The sequence below is a fragment of the Solanum dulcamara genome, chromosome 11, assembly GCF_947179165.1.
Source record: "Solanum dulcamara chromosome 11, daSolDulc1.2, whole genome shotgun sequence".
NCBI lineage: Eukaryota > Viridiplantae > Streptophyta > Magnoliopsida > Solanales > Solanaceae > Solanum > Solanum dulcamara.
Window position 1 is genome coordinate 51,452,518 of NC_077247.1, and position 20,608 is coordinate 51,473,125.

The 20,608-nt window shown below is 31.3% G+C and overlaps 2 protein-coding genes across 2 annotated transcripts; one reads left to right on the forward strand and one right to left on the reverse strand.

Annotated features, from left to right (window-relative positions):
- Positions 1-7,882: 7,882 nt before the first annotated feature.
- LOC129872707 (peroxidase 7) lies at positions 7,883-10,014 on the reverse strand. The gene is made up of 3 exons (XM_055947629.1): positions 9,727-10,014; positions 8,774-9,119; positions 7,883-8,292 (listed from the first exon to the last, which is right to left on the reverse strand). Exons 1-3 carry the CDS (start codon positions 9,970-9,972, stop codon positions 7,883-7,885), a joined length of 1,002 nt encoding a protein of 333 aa, XP_055803604.1. The 5' UTR covers positions 9,973-10,014.
- Positions 10,015-14,439: 4,425 nt separating this feature from the next.
- Positions 14,440-20,353, forward strand: LOC129873732 (uncharacterized). The gene is made up of 7 exons (XM_055948899.1): positions 14,440-16,069; positions 16,162-16,277; positions 16,831-17,928; positions 18,554-19,046; positions 19,134-19,287; positions 19,688-19,781; positions 19,875-20,353. The coding sequence occupies exons 1-7, from the start codon at positions 14,828-14,830 to the stop codon at positions 19,990-19,992; spliced, it is 3,315 nt and encodes a 1,104-aa protein (XP_055804874.1). The 5' UTR covers positions 14,440-14,827; the 3' UTR covers positions 19,993-20,353.
- Positions 20,354-20,608: the final 255 nt, after the last annotated feature.

Sequence of the window (20,608 nt, forward strand, 5' to 3'; positions counted from 1 at the left end):
ATTGAAGTCAAAATTTAGGCTAAGAACAGTGTTCTTATAACGTCGAACCCACGAAGGTTCGAGTCTAAATTTTTAATCTTTTATTTTATTTTTTTTGTAGATTGAAGTTTCATCAAGCTCTTGGGTGGTGGTGAAGTTGCCTTCCGCTCATCGTCTTCAGTCTTGTTGCCCGGAAAGAGGTAAAATATTTCTCAGCTTTATTCTATTTAATTATTTCATGTTTTATATTTAGTTGATTCGTAGTCTTATTTTTTTTTAGTTAGTATGTATATAAGAATAATTAGATTAATGATATAAATTTGTTATAGTTAGCATGTGTTAGGATTAATTAGTTAGAATATATTAGGATTATTTCATGAAAGCACTTAGTTTTATTCATTATTTTTCCAAGTAGTTTGACACTATTATTATTATTATTATTATTATTATTATTATTATTATTATTATTATTATTATTATTATTATTATTATTATTATTATTGTTGTTGTTGTTGTTGTTGTTGTTGTTATTATTATCGTTGTTCTCATTATTGTTGTTCTTATTATTGTTGTTGTTGTTCTTGTTATTATTATTGTTATTCTTATTATTGTTGTTATTATTATTGTTGTTCTTATTATTATTATTGTTGTTCTTATTATTTATTGTTGTTCTTATTATTGTTGTTCATGTATTATTTATTGTATTTATATTGATTCGGGTTGTAATAATTTAGTTACTTATGTCAGTTATGCTTTCTTAGATATTAATTTTAATTTGTTTTAACCTAATTAGATTCCCCTAAAGATAAACCAATTCATGTTAATTTTACTCTTTAAATGATTTTCTACCTTTGCTTAGTTATTTGATAAACTTTTACTTTTTTTTATATACATATATATTATTTTCAATGTTTAAGTTTAATCATTTTTTCTAAAAAATAATTCTAAAGTCTTCATTTCATTTTAAATTAATATTTTTAAAAGTTAGTCAAATAATTTTTTAAATCGTCGGATAACCGCGCGTTAGCGGCCACTTTGAATGCTTAACACCTTCTCAAAGTGGAAATAAGAACCTCGTACCTTTTTCTCTGAATTTTTAAGACTTAAATCTGTTAGGGTCTTTTAAATTAAGTTTTCTTAATTTCTTTAAAAAATTAAGTGGCGACTCCTCTTTTACTAAAATTGATTTTTTCTCATAAAGATGAAATTAATTTTGCACTTTGTCCATTTTTCGACATAACACCCTCAATACAACAACGTATTATCAAAGCAGGCTAGAAAATAATATAACATTAGCAAAATAGCTAGGTAAATACAATCAATAAAGCAACAGACAACCATAGGAAACTAAGTTTTATAAAAGATACCACACAAACGAAGGTAGTACATATATGGTCATAATTGGTCACCTTTTGCTTCCTTGACTTGTCATAATTGCATGATGTCTCATCTTAACAATCCCCACAATTCCCCCCTTATGTTAATCACATTATTGTGTTCCTTAGAGTACTTACACTTTTTAGCTTATTTGGAGTTGGGACTCCTCTTTTTCGAGTCCATTTATTATTTCTATAAAGAAAAAGGCTAACCATGCAATAAACATTACTTTTAACAGAGATTATACATAGTTTAACAAATATTAATTAGCATAAACCTTCTCAAGTACTCTTTTGGTAGCTTAACCCATGCAAATAAGCACCTGTTAAGGCAGGAAAATGAAGGGGATGGGGGGAGGGGAGGTTTAGATATTATAAGTCTTTTTAATATTCGATCATCAAATTAATAATATTCGGTAAATATATGTATTTTGTATATTAAAAATATAATATATATATATATATATATATATATATATATATATATATAATAGCATATATATTTTAGTATATATTTATCTAATGAGTATAATTATATGGAAAAATTACCGAAATACACAACTTATTTTACCATATTCTCTAAAATTCTCCACCATTTGAAAACAATTACAAAAATTCCTACTCTCTCCTATTCTCGGATACATCACTTTACGTGATATATCGGGATGTCGGATACATCACTTTGCGCGATGTATCGATTAGATACATCACTTTACATGATGTATCAGAACGTTTTGGGATATATCCGGATTTCACCAAATTTAAGGAATTTTTGTAATTTGAAAACGAGTTGAGATATGAAGTAATTAACTCTTAACACTATGAGATTTGTGTAATCCTTTCTTATATATTTAGCTGAACGGCTAAGTGTTGTAATTCACCCTTTAAATAAAAATAAAGGATCGGGTTTTTTTTTTTTTTGTTTGTTTGTAAATTCTCCGGGTTTAATTAAAAACTAAATGTCACTTTCATTTTCCACTATAAACACAAATATTTGTCTTGTCTTCAATATTTTAGGAATAATAGGAAATTTCTGTTTCAAATTTGGTGAACAATCTGTAGTGATCTAGTAGGCACTAATATAATACTACTAATTAATTACTAAACACGGTTTATTGAATAATACGTACAGAGAAAGTAAGATTTGTCTTATCTTTTTGGGCATGGTGGTGGAAACAGCATACATTTTCAGCTTTATCAAAGTGAAAAATAAAGTGAAACAAACAAACAAATTAAAAAAAAAAAACTAATGGACCCTGACATTAAAATGATGAATCAATGGATGCATGTCTTGAAAAGATAGAAATCAAATGTACTATATATATTACTTACAAAAATGAATTTCATGATCTTAATTTGCATTCTCATTACGAAATGATTAAATACAATCATAACAAAATTGAAGTTGTAGTGAAAATCACATCAATATTACTAACATTGAACCAAAACCATTATATAAGACAAATATTATTCATGAGTCCATATATATATAACGAGTAAATGTATACATATTTTTAGAAAACAGAAATTGAAAAGAAGTTAATAAACCATCCCCCCCCACCCCCCGATAATTACCTATTTGAAATGGGATTTGGACCACTAGGAACTTCATGAGCACTAACATTCAATGATTTGTCTCTCCATAAGTAAGATTTTTGAGACTGATGATGAACTTCAGAGTACTGATCATGATGCTTTCCTTTTCTTCCCATTATTGTACTAGAAACTTGATCTTCTTTGTTGTTTCTTCTCTCAGTACTCAAAGGTTTGATGTTCTTCTTGACAGCATCATCATGATGATTTTGTAAAGAACTCGGTTCGACTTGTCGGACATCGGCCATAACATGAGTAGTGACAATAAAGAAGAGGAGGGTAAGTAATGAGATAATGTTATAGAGAGAAGTGAAACAAGTAGCTGTAGTTGTAGTCATTTTACAAATGATAAGAAGCTAGAAAGCGATCCCTAGCCATAAACAAAAATAAAAATAAAACCCAAGAAGATCAATTGTTCAACACTTATATATATAAGGGTTGAGTCGTTAAGAACAAGAAGGATTGATTTTTTTTTTAATCAACACGAGTCACAATTTTATTTTCATGACTCTTAAAAAAGTTAAAAATTGAAGAAGGAATGCTAGACCTTTCCATGTGAAAACCCTAAAAAGACAAAACTAATTTAACGTAGTTTTTGAACATTAGGGGAGTAACTTATGGAGACGTAGTTCAAATTTTAAATAAGAAGAGGTAGAGAGAAAGGAAGAGAGGAAATAAGAGAGAGAGAATATAATCTTGAAAGAGATAAAGTGGAAAGGAGAGAGATTAATTACTTTATCAGTCTGGTAACCTTAAAAGATTACACAAAAGAGAGAGAGACAGAGGGGGAAAAAAACATTAGCTCATGACTTGTGTCGGAAATTCATAGGCTCTCGATTTAGTGACGAATTCAAAATTTTTAATTATGAATTTTGAATTATATTAAATGAATTTTTTAAACACAAATATAAAGTATAAATTAAAATTACCGAATTCTGTTAAAATTCATAATTACAGTAAATGCTCACTATCTTTAAATTTTTTGTTTTCAAAATTTAAACCTAAGATCACTGATTAAAAATGACGATTGAGATCACATGTATTGTTAGCTAGGTGGGTGGGTTAGGTACTTAATTAGTTCGTTTGGTAGTAGAAAAACTGATTGAATGGAGCCAAAAGGTGTAGGTGAATGAGATAAGCAAGAGAGACGTGAGAAGAGACATACAAATGCTAATACTGACTCACTGCCTTCTTTTACATTTTGGATCATTACCGCAATTTGTTACGCACTTTGGACACTATGAAAATGGACAAATTCCATAAGCGGAGAAGGAAAAGGAAATCGTGGGGGAGGGGAGTAATTAATTACTGCCAAGCAGGAAAAAGAGAAAAAGAAAATATCAAAGGTTATTATAGTGCAGTAATAGATGATACATTTTCACATTTATAAATTTGATCATTAACCCTTACTAATTAGGGAATTTTTTACAAATAGCAAATTCAAAGCCTTAAATAGGACTCCATAGCTATACTTTTAATATTCGCAAAATGCATTTATATTTTTATTTGTTATGCCTTCAAATTGTGTATTTTTTCTCGTGTTGCATACAAAAATAAAAAATACCAAATAACTGAATGTATTAAATTTCGAATTATATTTGATAAACCTTCAATAATTTACTCCTTCATTATTCCTGTTACTTATAAGACTCTTTATTCCTCATTATCTCTCATCTTCGTGAAATCCAATTCAAAAACTCATCAATTTTCTTCATTTGTTTTTTTTAAAATTTCAAAATGTTGATACATTTTGCAAGGAAATTTGGAGCAGTTCATAATCGTTCTTCCACCATACTCTACAAAACATGGCTCATTTTGGAGACATCGCAATTAATAACCAAAATTATTTAGGTAAATGACTCTCTATTTCGATCCAAATATATTATAATTTAAATTCCAAATCATGGTTGAATCTGTTTTTATGCATCATTTATTTTTGCTATTTGTAACAATTTGAATTATATAATTGTGAGATTTATTTGTCGAATAAGTTATGAATACAATTTTGATATATCATTCGTAATTGTATAAATAATGTTGAAAGATTTGAATACAAATGTGTACATTATATAAATTTGAATTTGGATACAATTTTGATCCTTTGGTGGTGAGTTAAGTTTGGAATACAAAAAAAACGTATTTTTATGTAGATGAATTTAAAAACAACTTTGATGTCGTTGGTGGCGAATACACTTATGTAGTTTAACTAAGAATGTAATATAGAATAAGAATAAAATACAAATTTGAGACTGAACTAAAAAAATGTAATTATAATGCAAATAAATCATGGATACAAATAATTTTGGAATACAAGTAAATTTGGTATACAAATAATAAATCTTGGATACAAAGAAGGGTTTATGATACAAATAAACTTATAATACAAGTAAGTTGAGGATATAGATTATTTTTTAATTCAAATGATTTTTTTATACAAGTTGTTGTGGAATATAAAGTGTAAGGCTGGAATACAAAAAAGTTTTATGTGCGATGTAAGGTTGTAATAGAAGAAAAAAATTAGCATACAAATTGGTTTGTGATATAAAATGTCTATTTGCAATTAAGTTTAGAATATAAAATATATTAGTATAACTTGGAATAATGATACATTTAATTTGATGCAGAATGGGAAGCATTAGTTTTCTAATCATGCAATCCGGAAGATGGAACCAAAATAATTGTTGCGTTGATTACACGATAGAGGCGATTATGTTCAAGGAGTATGCAACATATAAAGATTTAGTAGAAGAAGTTGCTAAACAAATTGATATAGATTTGAGATTTAACTGTATGAAGCTGAAGACAAAATAAAACGAATACAATACAATAATTGATTGAATTTGAAGACAAATAAATATATTTATGCTTAACTGAAATACAACCTACAAAAATATCTTGAATTCAATATACATGCAGTTAGTTCTGAAAATTTCTCCTTAATGAATTTCAATATAACACACAAAAAAATATAGTTTGAACACAAATAAATACATTTTGCTTAATTAGAATACTACACATAAATATACCTTGAATTTAAATACAAGTACAAATTATGATTTAAAAAATAACATGTAAAATACTGTTTGTGATTGACTTTGAATACAATTGAATAAATTGTATTTGACTGGTTACATTTATACTTTGAATACCAAACTAGTAATTGGTTAATCACTTTGAATAAAACATGAATACGTAATGCTTAATGAATACAAATGTTATTTGTTTATGAAAATACAAATCAAATGGGGACAATAAGTATGAATACATATTAGTTAGGTATGCGTATGTAAATGAATTGCAATTACAAAAGTATAATTAACATGCATGAATTGAAAATGTACATTGCATCAAGATTTTCGAAAACAAAAATAAATAGCGATAGTAAACGAAAAAAAATACTTAATGCAAAAATAAAATATAGAGGATTGAGAGTACGATATGGATAAATATAAAAATACAACAACAACAACAACAACAACAACCCAGTGAAATCCCACATCGTAGGGTCTGGGGAGGGTAGAGTGTACGCAGACCTGACTCCTACCAATGTAGGACGGCTGTTTCCGAAAGACCCTCGGCTCAATAAAAACATAGAAAAAGGTCAGACAGGAATATTAGAGTAAAAAATTAAATAATACCGAGATTACCTCAATAAATACATACACAAAAGAAAGCTATCTAATTTAATGAAATTATGATTTTGAATTCTTCAAAATCTAATTGGAATATTGAAAAGAAATTAATATAAAAGGAAAGAGAGAAGTGAGAAATAAGAGAGAGAATGTAAAACAAATTAGAAGAAAAGAAGAGAGAGAAGCGAGAAATAAGAAAGAAGCAGTAAAGAGAGGAGAGAGAGAATGGGTTGAGGGGGAGTGAAAATAGAATAATTATAAACATATAATTTACTATAAAATCAACGTGATTTTTTATAATATTTTCAAACTATAATTATTTTTCATAATTAAGTTGAAATTTTTGTCTAGTTCTATAATTTTTCGTACTAATTATTATGGTGGTATGGGCTAATTTATTATTAGAATAATTTTAGACACTTCCCTTCAGATTTGACTTAATAACATTAACTTTCCTTGTGTTTTACAAAATTAAGTTTACCTCTTCTATTTTGATTTCATTGTAGAAATTCTTTTAAGTTGTTTATTATTAATAAAAAAATTATGACGTGACTAAATTGTCCTTTAATCATTTTCTTTAAACCAAATCTAGCATCGTTTCCGGCAAACCATCTCTCCTCTTTTAAATTACGCCCAAATTATCAGATACCCATCAACTATTTGGATTTATTATTCAATATATGTTCTTCACTATATTCACAGAACAGTGATGCTTGAATACTAATGCTTCAAAATTTATGATTAATGAAATTATTGTCATATTATTTCCAATATGAAACCAGAGTACCAGACCGTATTGATAAATGAATTATTCATATTATTTTAAACATGAAAATTGACCTCATTGATTTCAATATGTAACCACGGTTGACAATATTTTCTTATTGATGTGTAACATATATAGAATTTGAGGGGTTGTTTATGTTATAGGTTCAGTATTTTATAATTAAGGCCACCAAGGGAATTTTGAAATATTATAAGATATTGTTAATTTAAAATAATAAAATTCATAGTTATTATAAATTAAAATAAACGTAATATTATAAATGATAAAGAAGATTAGTGTTATAAGGCCTAAATTTGGCCGTGGTCCATATAAATATAATGTTCGGAACAACTCATCTTAACTTTCAACCTCAAAAAGGAGTTTGAACTACAATTAAATCTCATCAAGCACTATCAATTAAATAGTGCAGAACAGATTATAGTTTAATTTGCAAATTTCGAACTTCAAAGTACAAATTATATTAATACAGTAAAAGGAATTAACAAACTCACACTAATAGCGTAAAAGTTTTCTTTTTAATAACTGGGGCTATTAACACGGGCGCAATTGAGTCGGACTTCACCATCAGTGCTAAGATAATCTTGAATATTTCCCATCTTGACCATAGATGCTCCAAAGAGGCTTCCAAACTGGTCTGGCTGAGTAGCTAAAGCTGTGACAATTGGTGCAGTTCTTGAATCTTTGTTGAGCAATTGATCAGTCAACAAAAGTCCCATTCCCTTCTGAAGATTCTTGTAGTATTGAACATCAAATTTCTTTGGAGTAATAGCATCAAGATCAACATATTCAGATGCCCATCTACACTTTCTTTCCAAGTAATTTAAGTAGAGATGATCCAATCTTGAATCTGATTTCTTAGTTCCATTATAATTGTATAACCTGTATTGTAGAGATTCACATGTCGTTCTTCCAATTGTGTGAGCTCCTACACATACATAAATAACACATAAATTAAAACCAAAATTTGATATTCAATTAATTCGTAGTTACTCAACGGAGCTCCAACTTAAATGTGTACGTAGACTCCACGTGACCAAATTCTTCGAGAAAAAGAATAATTCAATTTTACCCTTCAGGTAAGAGTCAAGGGCAATAACAAGTTGTACTTTCCAGAAATTTTAAACCAGCGATTTAAATGATGGACAAATTTGCTAGCTCAATCTGAAATAAAGGGATACTTTTATATATATATACACGTTTGGTCCCTTATTATTAGTAAAATATTGATTTTGGTCCGTGTAATATTTAGCTAAGCGCATCTAACCTTGGATCAACTAAAATATGCAATCAGATTGCATGTGTGACATTTTAGACTATTTTTAGAACTGTCTTACATTCAAATATAGAGTAACAATTGTAAAAAATAAAAGTAGAAAATTAAACATGGATAATTGAAGAGTACTGACCAGAGAGGACAACCAAGTCGAGAACATTCAATCCTTTGGACTGGAACAATTCAAGTAAATCAGTGACTATTTCGTGACCCGTTGGGACTAATTGATCAGCTTCCTTAGCAGTGGAAACTGTGCCATCTTTCCTACCATATGGAACCATCCAGTATGGACCACCTACTGCAAGTGTGGCGTCTCTTGCAGCTACTGTTAGAATATCAGCACAAGACACTGTCTTGGGGCATTCTTTCTCCAATTCTCTCTTTATATCCTCTATTACTTCAAATCCCCTTAATGTCTTGCTTGCATTCGCACTCTTCTCACTTCCTTCGTGGTCTAACAATATTGAAGCATCACATCCCTAGGCATACCATCCATATACAATACTTAGAAATTACGTCTTAGAGAAAATGCATTTGTTTTGTATCAAAATCTTGAAATATATAGTGGTGTGATAAGGCAAAAAAATTAAAAAGAAACAAATACTTTTGAAGTTTGTGTTCTTAAACATCTAATGAGTTTTTTCTGATAAAAATAGGAAATATAATATATAAAAATATAATCTATCCTTTTTTGCATCTGCGAATTGGTAAGTTTGTGCCAAAATATTGAAAGAAATATATCAAATACAAATTTCTAGATACTAGACTTTTTTTGGGTTAAATTATCCATTTTTAACTTGTAATTATTCAACAAGAATTTTCACAATGATAGAATATAATAATTGAAATTTGTATGGTTTAGCATTAGGCGAGGGGATGTGTGGGATGTATGAAATCCCTTCGATACCCTTAACCAGAGTCTCAACTTTGATGTTCAAGCATAAAAATGTTTAAATTCCCCTTAACAATGGGCCTTATGTGGTCCAAATTTGAATTAGTTGAGTTAGTGGGATTTCAGATACCAAATAATTAACTTATAAGTTAGTTTGGACATTAGGCAATTAAGTGGTGAAATGGTATACGTACCCTAACGAAGCAGTCATGGAAATGCAACCTCATGAGAGCAGGAGCAAGGCTATAATCTTTTTTAATCCATTCCTCCATTTTCTTGTGCACTATACACTCCAGCTTCGGACAGCTTTTGCTGTAGTAGTCGTAAGGAAGGTCATCGTCGTCATATTCTGAAGCAGACACGGCGGCCGCAAGAAACAAGGCCGCCGTGAGGAAAACAAAACTACTCCTCATGATAATGCCACTTGAAAAACTCTTCATTCTACAAAATTTAAGGAGGAATTTGTTTGATTTGTTATTGTACATTCTACACCTATTTTATCTCTCTCTATATATAGTTTTTGAAGTAGCTAGTCTATACGTGAGAAGCACCTTCTATGGGTTTTGAAAATGTAACTCGAGACGTGCGGACATGTACAAATGTTGAGTTGACAATAAACTATATATAAAAAGGAATATATATTTGGATTTGGATTATTTCGGGTGGGAGACAGGTTATATTATACATTAACACAATGAATTGACTACCAATAAACATTATAAAAGGAAGTGCAATGGACTTGGCAAGTATACGTGGCCATTAATTGTTTGGCTTCAGATATACATCCCTATGTTCCTTTTTGGCTTTTTACTTATGCAAGTTTTTTTTTTTTTAAATCAAATTATATAAACTTAGACGAATATTTTAATATGTATTTTTTTTATCAGATTGATATGGAAAAATTACAATTTATAGTATTTTTTGTATAATTTTTTAATAGCTAAATTTTTAATTTAAAATATCAAATTAATGTTATCTAATTTATCTTTGAAAGTTAGTCAAATTAATTTTTGAAAAGCCCAACGTGACAACTAAAAAGGAACAGGATAGGAAGTAGTATAGTAGTAATTAATATTAATTTTGTGAACAAAATCTTTTAATTACTAAAAAAATGTGGTTTGGCTATGATTTATTAATAATTCGAATTAACCTCTCTACTGTTTGGCTATGATTTATTAAAGCTATAATTTCATTTTACTTCAGATTAAAGTTTTGCTAGAGTCAAGGACAAATATGAGATGGTTTATTAACAATAAAAAAAGGTATGAAATATTCCAAAAATATAACAAATTACAGTAAAATTAACATATTGTGAATCAATGGTATTTGCAGTACTCTTTCCCATCGTGGAACCATCAATGAGGACTTTATAATACTCTTTAAACATGATCATGAGAAGTGTAAACATAGAGAGCTGTTGCTTCTTCTTTATAAAGGAGGGCTAATTGTTAAGGTTGTGGTTTGGTTTTTAAAAATTCGACTAATGGTATCATATGGCAAAGCTCATATTGAGGTTTTTCTTTATACTTCATGTTCTTGTTTCTCTTCTTTTTTATAAGCCTTTGTGACTCAAGTTAAGTTTTTTATTTTTATTTTTCAATCTGATATCAATATTAAAATCTCATAAAATTTAAATTCACGCATTATATGATTCATTTATGAAGTAACGCTCCTAATAGAATTTTTACCATTCTCAAGGCGTTAAGGTTGCACTTTAGACAAGTGATTGTTCACATGAATAAGCATTTTATCGATTTTATAAAAAGAAATGCTGAAAGTGAATCTCTTATTAATATCTAGGTAATGGTGCTTATTGGCAAGCCTGACCCTGTTGGGCTATTGATGGAAACATAATGGCAATGCTAAATAAGGGTTACACAAATAAACTTTACTATTGGCTAAAATTTAAAGAGGAGGAAAGTTGTCCTGGTTCTGCATTAGATGGGCCTGTGGAAATTGGGCCATGAAGTCCAGCAATATCACCTATAAAGCGACGGTTTAAATGACGTGGCATACGGTTTTTTAATATGTATTAAAATTTTATATTTTCACGTCTGATATATATTATTATTGAATATTATCTTATACTATTTTTTATATTCCATGTGAATTTTCAAACTAAAGATGATAATACAGTTTAAAATAATTTCGATTTAATATATCAAAAACAAACTTAATTAAATTTAAATGTCCTATTCGATTTTTCTCTTCTCGGTTTCTAACTTTATTTAGTTTTGATTTGTTTGATTCAGTTCATTTGATACGAACACCTCTGGCTGTATAAATTATTTTTGTAGAATCATTTATTTTAATTCAAATGATAAAATGTTATGTTTACCCATTTCGTTGTGACACTTTAGGTGACTTGATTTGAATTTGGTGATCCATTTCATCAAATTTTGGCTGCCAGAAACATATGAATATGAAATAATAACTGATTGCTATTAAACTAGGAGAAGACTATTACCAAATATTTAATCTGGAAATGCTACATTTTTAGATTAATCTGGAAAATATTTTCAGAAACAAAAGAAGTTTTTTTTTCCCTGATCAAGTGAGATTTTTTTCATATTTTTTGTACGAACGTGGAATTTTAAAGTTTAGAATTTAATTTTTTTTTCTGAGACAACCTTATTCTCCAAAATATTATGTATTCTATGTAATATATATAATATGTATATGCATTGCGTGATCGACGCTTGCTACATGTAACATGAGAATTATTAAGACATTGATAATTAAATGCCTAAATGAGTATTATAAAAAATCCCAATAAATAATCACATTCTTTGTCCCCCACTTTATAGTGAAGGAGCAGGTCATTTGCACTTTCCCCCCCTATTTTGTGTAAATAATTTCTATTACTAATTAGTTAATTGTGCATAACTAGTAAGTGAATTGAAGGATCCCCATAATAATATGTTTTATAAAAAATATTGTTATATATTTAAGATTACAAATTCAAAGAGTTTTTTATTATTATTTTTTCATGTCTAACCAACCACGATTGTATAAATTAAAAATTGAGGGAATGAGATTTGTTTAAAGAAGTATTGAACTATTAATTTGAAGGGACATTTCCAACTCCCAGCGGTGTGTTATGTTTGAAACATTGAATTCTACCAATGAACATTATTGTTCACCATCCTCAACGCTTGTGACATTTAATCCTCTTTATACCAACTTTCATGTTCCAACTCCTTAAAACTTGGCTTTATCAATCTATGACATATAATACCCCTATACATTTGGACGATGAAAAAGTGGAGAAATGTGTCAAATTAAAATGACACAAATCATGTTAATTTATCATAGCTAAATAATATAATGATTTGAATATAGATAAGTCAAATGCACAAACACATGTCATGCATTTACTAATTTAGTATAAATATTTGGTACGAATAAATTTTATCATAATTTAATAATAAATAAAGTGGTTGAAAACCAAGGAGATCATGATCCAAATTTCAAAGATTAATTTTTATTCACTTAAATTTAGATGACAAGTTTATTTAAAATAATGTTGATGAAAAATAACAAACAGACAAGATTCAGAAATGTTCTTAACGCATTAAAATAGTTTAATTTTGTCATTCTTTAATTTATTGGACTCCAAACGTTAGTTTCAAGTTACAAATATCTCTTCTTTCACTTATTAAATCTCAATTGTCATGACTCAGGTACGATTAAAAATATATGTCTTTTAACAAAATTATGAGATGACTAAATAGGTAATATTATTTTATTGTTTCACGTTGATATTACACCCAACTCATATATAACTTGACTCATCCAAATGGATTTCTAAAAGTTTCCCATCATTAAAGGATGAAGAGACTGAATTAAATTTAGATTTGAAATCGAATTGGAATTATTTGCACCGATTTTGAACAAAAACCCACGGCTTCAATTGAAGAAGATATTGTTATCTTTTAAATTCATTCAACCACAAAATGTGAAGCATAAAAAAATTTGAATACGGACAAATAAATTCTAGTTGTTTTAGGTTAACCCAAATGCCTTGAATTATTTGTGATTGGGGTCGCATGAACTAATAAATGAATGTCAGCTATTTAATTAAAACACACGTGTGACATCATATAATTTCAGTAAAAGGAGAAGCATTTTTAATCCGTAAATTATTATTAAGGGCAAATGGGTTCAACAATTGGAAGAAGAGACATTTTTAACCTAAAAATTAACGTTAAAAGGCAATTGGAACTCAATGGAAGGAATGAGTATAAATTTAAGTTATATTTTCAATATGTTAAGGGGTTGATTGATAGTTCATTAGAAGCTAAGTTATTTATATATTAAATCTTGCATAAATAACATCATGTGTGATATTATTCATTTGGTATGTATAAAATTTGATACACATTATATGATATTTAATTTGTAATTTAAAAACCTTAAATGTATAAATTAAGAAAGAATTTTTATATATTATTTTATACTGTTGGAAAATAAGAGTAATAAATAGGGTAAGAATGGTTGAAGTGAAAAAAGAATAGTGCAGAAGTGTGTAAGAAAAAAGGGAGACGCTCTCATGAGAAAAGAAAGGAATAGTTTGGCTTTACCGCAAAGTAGGAAAAGAAGCTTAAGAAACAGACTCATTTTTATAATCCAATCTTGACCCCACATTTCTTCCAACGGCTCAAATCCAACGTCTCTCTATTATCTCTTTTTTCTATCTTCCCTCATTTTCCTACACCAAACTATGATCCTCCCTTCATTTTTATTCTTTCTATTTGGCTTGAGAAAGTTTTTGAAAATAGTCTCTAGTAAAATTTGCGTATACTCTAGTTTTTCACATTCAGATGTAAAATTTTAGCGCGCATATATTATTGTTATTGTGTTAAATTATTATTGAACAAGTAAAAGAGAATATTTACTTTACTGTTTTGCAATTGTTTTATTTATAAAACATTACAACAACAGCAATAGCACCACATGTCCCATTCCTCTGTTTTTCGTCTTCTTTAAGATATTAGTTCCCATCTTTGATTGTTTGCTCCTCACTTCACATCTACATTCTCTTGCCACATAAACCTCAATTCTTTCTCTCTCTTTATGTCCTTCATTCCTTTTTTCCCATGTGGAATTTTATGAGTCTCTGTTTGGAAGAATTTTGATTAACTTAACAAGATGAAAGAGAGAGAAATAACCGGCGAGACTTGCGTTCTCTGCTTATTCAATTGTTTGACGTTTTAATTACCCAAAACAATAGAAGCCTATCTTTTTCTTGCATTCAATTTATTAGGAATGGTTTGCCATTGTTGTTATTCTTGAATGTATCTTTGGTTGCTTTTCATTGTTTTTCTACTAGTTTCTTCTTCATTGAAAGACGAGTCAATTTCAATTTTGAACCCTTTTAAACCAGATGGGTTGTTTTCAATTTTTAATCTTTTACTTTGGGGAACGTTGAAATGTTCAAAGTTTTCTCCTTTTTGTCAACAAAGAATAAATATAGCATTCTTGATTGAGCGAGTTTCGGAAGAAATGGCATCTTCTCAGGTAGAAATTGCCTCTTCTTCTTCTTTTGGTCATATACTTAGAGATCGTAACAGGCGTGATCGATGTACCCATAGGGATTCCAATGTTTTCCAGAAGAATCTTAAAGATTTGGTCCACACCCACATCCATTCTTGCATTTCTTCAAGTCAACCCACAAATACTAATTCTTCTGATTCCAATGAAAATTCCCGTCACCACCGACATGTTGACTATGCAGATTTATGGGTTCATAAACCGCAATGGGATAACAATGAGAACAGTCCTACCACAGTTGATAAATGGGATAGAGCTAGAGAAATGGTGATTTCCTCCAGGCCAACGAAACAGAGAGGAGAAACTTCTTCTTGTTTGCCTGAAACCACCACCACCACCGTCGTCGAAGTTCCTAATTCAGGGGGCGTTTCTACACTTGTTCGACGGTGGAGGGATTTCGAAACGGTTTCAAAGAGCGTGAATTTGGGGAACACTTCGAATCCAAGCAGCGCTAAAAGCAATTGTGAAAATGCTGCATTTGCGGACTCAAATGTACCTCTGAGAGCAGATGATACATGTGATGAATCTTCAGTGGATGGACGATTTGAAACTCCAGCTACCAGCGTGAATGGCGAATCGTCTGGAGATTGGGAACAGGCTTATAAAACTGCCATGAATGATATTCAGGGTTGTAAAAATTCAGATACTAATAAAGAAAGGGAAAAGCTCAGAGTTGCTGATATCATTAGGAAATTGGCAAGTAGTAATGGTGAAGAGAATCATGACAACGAACACAATTGTACTAATACTGCTTCTCTTGCCACTGGCGAATGCTTGCCCCGAATTAAAACATCATTTGATCATTCAGAACAACAACAACAACAAAGGAATTTTTTCCCCGTTCTGCATTCGCCTCGAATCATCAGAGGTAGAAAGGCATTAAGTGATTTGCTCTTGCAAATGGAGCGTGACAGACTCCGGGAACTTGAAACTCTTGGGGAACGTAAGGCCGTTTCCAAGTTCCAACAAAGAGGTCGTATTCAGGTTTGCATTTTGCTCTCTAATCTGATGAATTTGCTTTAAAGAATCATTTTACCATTTGCTGATTGATCTTCACAATCCAATTTCCTGAACAGGCTTTGCTTAAAGTTAGATTCCTGCGTCGTGGCACAGACGCAAGAGATGATCGATCAACCAATGGCACTTTGTCCGAATCAAATAGAGTGTCTAATTCTGCAATCATGCATATAAGGTAATGGTCCTTATTTAACTTCTTCCCATACATCTCTCTATAGATTCCAAATATCCATTGCAAAAGAATAATGTATTACCTTATGGAGAATGTTCATCAACATGTAAATATTAAACTGCTTAAAATATGAAAAATTTAGCGCAGGAATGCTACCGTCATTGTTCAATCAGAAGTACGTTGTCAATGACATGATGAAAGAATGAAATATTTAACAGTTCTATTTGTTTGACATGCTAAAGCAAAGAAGATTATGGTGTGTTAACACAGTCAAGGAAAATTCTATCGTTTGAACCTATTGATGTTGTAGACAAATGATAGCATTTTCCCTAGATTGTGTTAACACACCATAATGAGAGTAGTTAGGTCCGAAAGAAATAATCACAAGTCTGGACTTTCCCTTCAAATCAGGACAATTTTCCTTACAAGTTATCTAGTTCAAAAGAAATCAATTATCCATTTGGTTCTACCCTATAAAACCAAAGTTTTATTGTCTTTCTACCTTATGGAACCAAAGTTATGGAATATACATAATTTAGATAGTAATTCATTTCAGGGAAAGGTTCAATACAGGAAATCAAAATAGTGTAGCTGACTCAAGAAGCCTCTCAAGAGAAGCGGCAGAGAACACCCAGGAAAGCCGGAATTCCACATTGAATCAGCAAAAAGTACAGAACTGTGATAAGGAGAACAAAGGCTGGATTAGTTGCCAGAGAGAACTGGCTGATAATAATGCTGTAAAAGTTGGAAGTGAATTAGCTTATAAGCAGAGAGAAGGGAATCAGAAGCAGGAGGTTATTAGTGAGAGCGTTGGAATGCAGCCTGGTGTAGCTGACTCAAGAAGCAGTAGCAGTCCTAAATCTGAAATTGCTTCCACATCTGCACGAGAGAATCATCCTGAAGAGCCTAGTGAACCGATGATTCTCCGCATAAAAGTGATAGATAACAATCCACAAATTGGAAAAGTTTTGACATCCAATCAACTGCGAGAAGAGAATCACCATGGGGAAGTAAATGAGAAAATAAGTCCCCGAAGGGTGAAAACAAATGTAAAAGTTACTAGCTCATCAAATCCCCAGAAAGAAATGCCAATTCATATCCAACATTCTGACAGTTCTTATAGTCCGAACCATAATGAGGTAGACCATAGTCCTCAAGCAGTTAGCCCCAGTTTACTACATTGTACTTCACAGCTGCAGAGCTCAGATATTCCCCATGACCAAGCTAGCTGGGTAAATGCAAGCTGTCAAGCTAACCATGACAAGTCGCTGAAATTTTTGGAGACATCAAGATCTCCGAAGGATAGTGAACAAAGTGTCCATAGAGAAGAACAAGATGCAAATAACCTGCAGCATGCAGAAACTAGTAATGACTGGTCTAGTGAGAGCACCAAACCTCAAAGTGACTGGGAAGAGGAAACTACCAACCAGAATCTAGTGGACAGTGACTGTGGCTGGGTAAGTGATTATTCGCACACGCCAAGTGGAAGGGATGAACTACAGTCCAACTACCAGCAGCAATCAGAATCCAACCAAGACTGGATAACTGATATTTCTCGTCCACGTGAAGAGTGGGAAGGTCTTAGGCAAGAAAGATACCAAGAGATGCTTGATCCTTTCCTAGAGAATCATGATATTCGCCAGCTTCTTAACAGGTAATTACAATTCCATGCATCTGATCTGATACTAATCATAAATATTTGTTCTTATCATTTATGCACCAGTTGGATTTAGGTTTACTTGGGTATTTATGTACTCTCAGTACCATCCAAAGACACTTTACCTGCCCGCATTAATGCAGCATAAAACAATCATGAGAGAATCAATAGCGAACCACTAGACTATGTTTTACACCAAGAGCATCAGATAGTGTTACAACCCAAAGGTGTCGTAGACAAAGGTCACAACAATGAAGGCAATGACAAAAGCGATTCAACCTCAGAATATAATTTTCACTTAGTGTATCAGGCAAACAGGACTGAAGCATGGATCATTTCTGTACTAGTCCCTATTGGTGTAGAGATCATCTCTGAGAACATAGACTTTAACTCGTAAAAGAATGTGACACGAGTTTTGATCAAGCTGGGATATAAGTAAAAGAACTTTTTTGCAATTTGGGAAAGGATGCCATTGTCCCTGCTTGTCAATGGAAAGTGATACTTGAATGAATATAGGGTCTTTGTATCTCCTTTTGCTGTCCTAAGATATTAATTACTCAGCTTCTGTAGTATAAGAATAGTCCATGATTTGCACTTACTTTTGATCTTCATAAATGTGCAGAAAAAGTGTTTCAATCTTTCTCAATAGTGGTTTGAGAGAGAAAATAGATCGACTAATGGCATCTCGCTCACAAGAACTACCTAATACAATGAGCAGCCAGCTTGAGCAAAAAGTAGGGGCACGTATGACCAAAGAAGAGGGCAAGGAGGAGGAAGTGATATCACATAAAGAAACACGAGCAGCCGAGGGTGAAGATGATGAGGAAGAAGCAGACTCGGGTTATGAGGATGACTTTGAAGATGATAATACCCCCATTAGACAACAATACCTCGAACCTGAGGAAATGGTTGATCAGAACAAAGCTTCACAGACTTTACAGTCATGGAGCAATAATCAGGACACTTTACCGTCATGGAGCAATGATCACGACAGAGGTGTCAGCGATGACTCCTATCACCTTCCGTCTAATTCTTTACCACAACCTCAATTATCCAACATTTACTCCCATCACAATCAACAATGTTCCTCCTCCTCCACTAGACACCCTTCAATTGTAAGTTTTCTCTTTTTCCCTATTCTTGCAATGACTTGCCAGATATTCCTAAGTTTGAGACTAGTCATAACGACATGGCATTAACAGGAAATGGAACTGATATATGAATTGCGAGGACATATGGAGCAACTCCACCAAGAGATTTTTGAAATACGAAGATCAATAAACAGTTGCATGAACATGCAAATGAATTTACAACATTCCATTAAGGATGAGGTTGCAGCTGCAATAATTCAGTCAGGTGTGTTGGTTGACTGAAATCTGAATATAAGAAACTATGATCCATCATCAATCATTAAACTATTTGTTTTTTTTGTGTTTTCTAACTTCATAAAAACCTTCATAATCTATAAGAAAAACTTGATAAGAGAAATACCCAAAGGTGAAGTCGTCTCACTTCTTATGTTCTTTACCTTGTTGAATTTTTTTTTCTCGGGGGATAAGCTTACCGTATTGAACTATTTGTTGCACCATACCATGGTTTCTTCTTCCCCCTCGCAAACTTGTGAACTACCAAACAAGTTCCAAGATCAGGCTTCACTTATGAGCTACATCTACATGTTTATTCTTTTCTATTTTTCGTCTATTTCTTTTTTGGTTCTTTAGAGAAGAGAGAGCGGAGTAACAATTTCGTAATGCAGGTCCAATGATTGGGAGTAATTCAGATAAGAAGGGTGCAAACATAGCAAATTGTTGTATTTGCTATGAGCAGCAAGTTGATTCTCTCCTTTACAGGTACTTGGCATTGATTGCAGCAAGAATTAACTTAAAAGTACACCAGAAAAAAGCTATATTAATCTTATGGGAACATTTGTCCATTTTTTTCAGGTGTGGGCATATGTGCACCTGTTTCAGGTGTGCCCATGAATTGCTTTGGGGCACCGGAAAATGCCCAATATGTGAAACCCCCATAATAGATGTTGTCCGTGCATATATACATTCATGACGTACAGGTTAACCGGATTTTGTTCTGCTGATGCCTAACTTTTTGCCCAATGAGAGATGAGCCAAAAGATGATTTTCGTTTTCTTTTCTTCTTTTATTTTTGGTTTTAATCGACTTCTTGTCAGCCATGAACTACTTTTATGGCTAATTTATTTGTCTATAACAGGTTTAGATTTAGTGGATGACTGCTCACTCTCCCTGGTTTTCACTAACCATCTTTTGTATACAATAGGAGAAAAGAAAGCAAAGTTCTTTCTGTGACATTAGAATTGTGTCTTTTCAAATTATTTGTAACAACAATTCAAATGAAAATTGGAGAGTTCCTTACATGTAAAGAAGCTACAAATAGCATTATCTTCTGATTGGTTTCTTGTAATCCAATGAAAATACGAAGAAAAAAAATACTTTTTGAGAAGGGGGTTGAAGGAAGAGGTTGTTCACTTCTATCCCACAGCTGGTATTTCATGGATAGCCTCACATAAGTACGATTCTATTACTAGTAACTTGTACTAGCACTTATTCTAGTTTATCCAATGATTAGACTCAGCACAAACAGTCACTACTGTAGCACATAGGAGCCAGGAAAAAAGTACACCTTAAAGACAGAAGAAGACATC

Coding starts and splice junctions, on each gene's coding strand:
- LOC129872707 (XM_055947629.1), bottom strand. CDS start 9,972: ATGAAGAGTTTTTCAAGTGGCATTATCATGAGGAGTAGTTTTGTTTTC. Junction 9,120..9,726: donor TCCATGACTGCTTCGTTAGG/GTACGTATACCA, acceptor TGGTATGCCTAG/GGATGTGATGCTTCAATATT. Junction 8,293..8,773: donor CGACTTGGTTGTCCTCTCTG/GTCAGTACTCTT, acceptor ATGTATGTGTAG/GAGCTCACACAATTGGAAGA.
- LOC129873732 (XM_055948899.1), top strand. CDS start 14,828: ATGTATCTTTGGTTGCTTTTCATTGTTTTTCTACTAGTTTCTTCTTCA. Junction 16,070..16,161: donor AACAAAGAGGTCGTATTCAG/GTTTGCATTTTG, acceptor TTTCCTGAACAG/GCTTTGCTTAAAGTTAGATT. Junction 19,288..19,687: donor AGCTGCAATAATTCAGTCAG/GTGTGTTGGTTG, acceptor TTCGTAATGCAG/GTCCAATGATTGGGAGTAAT.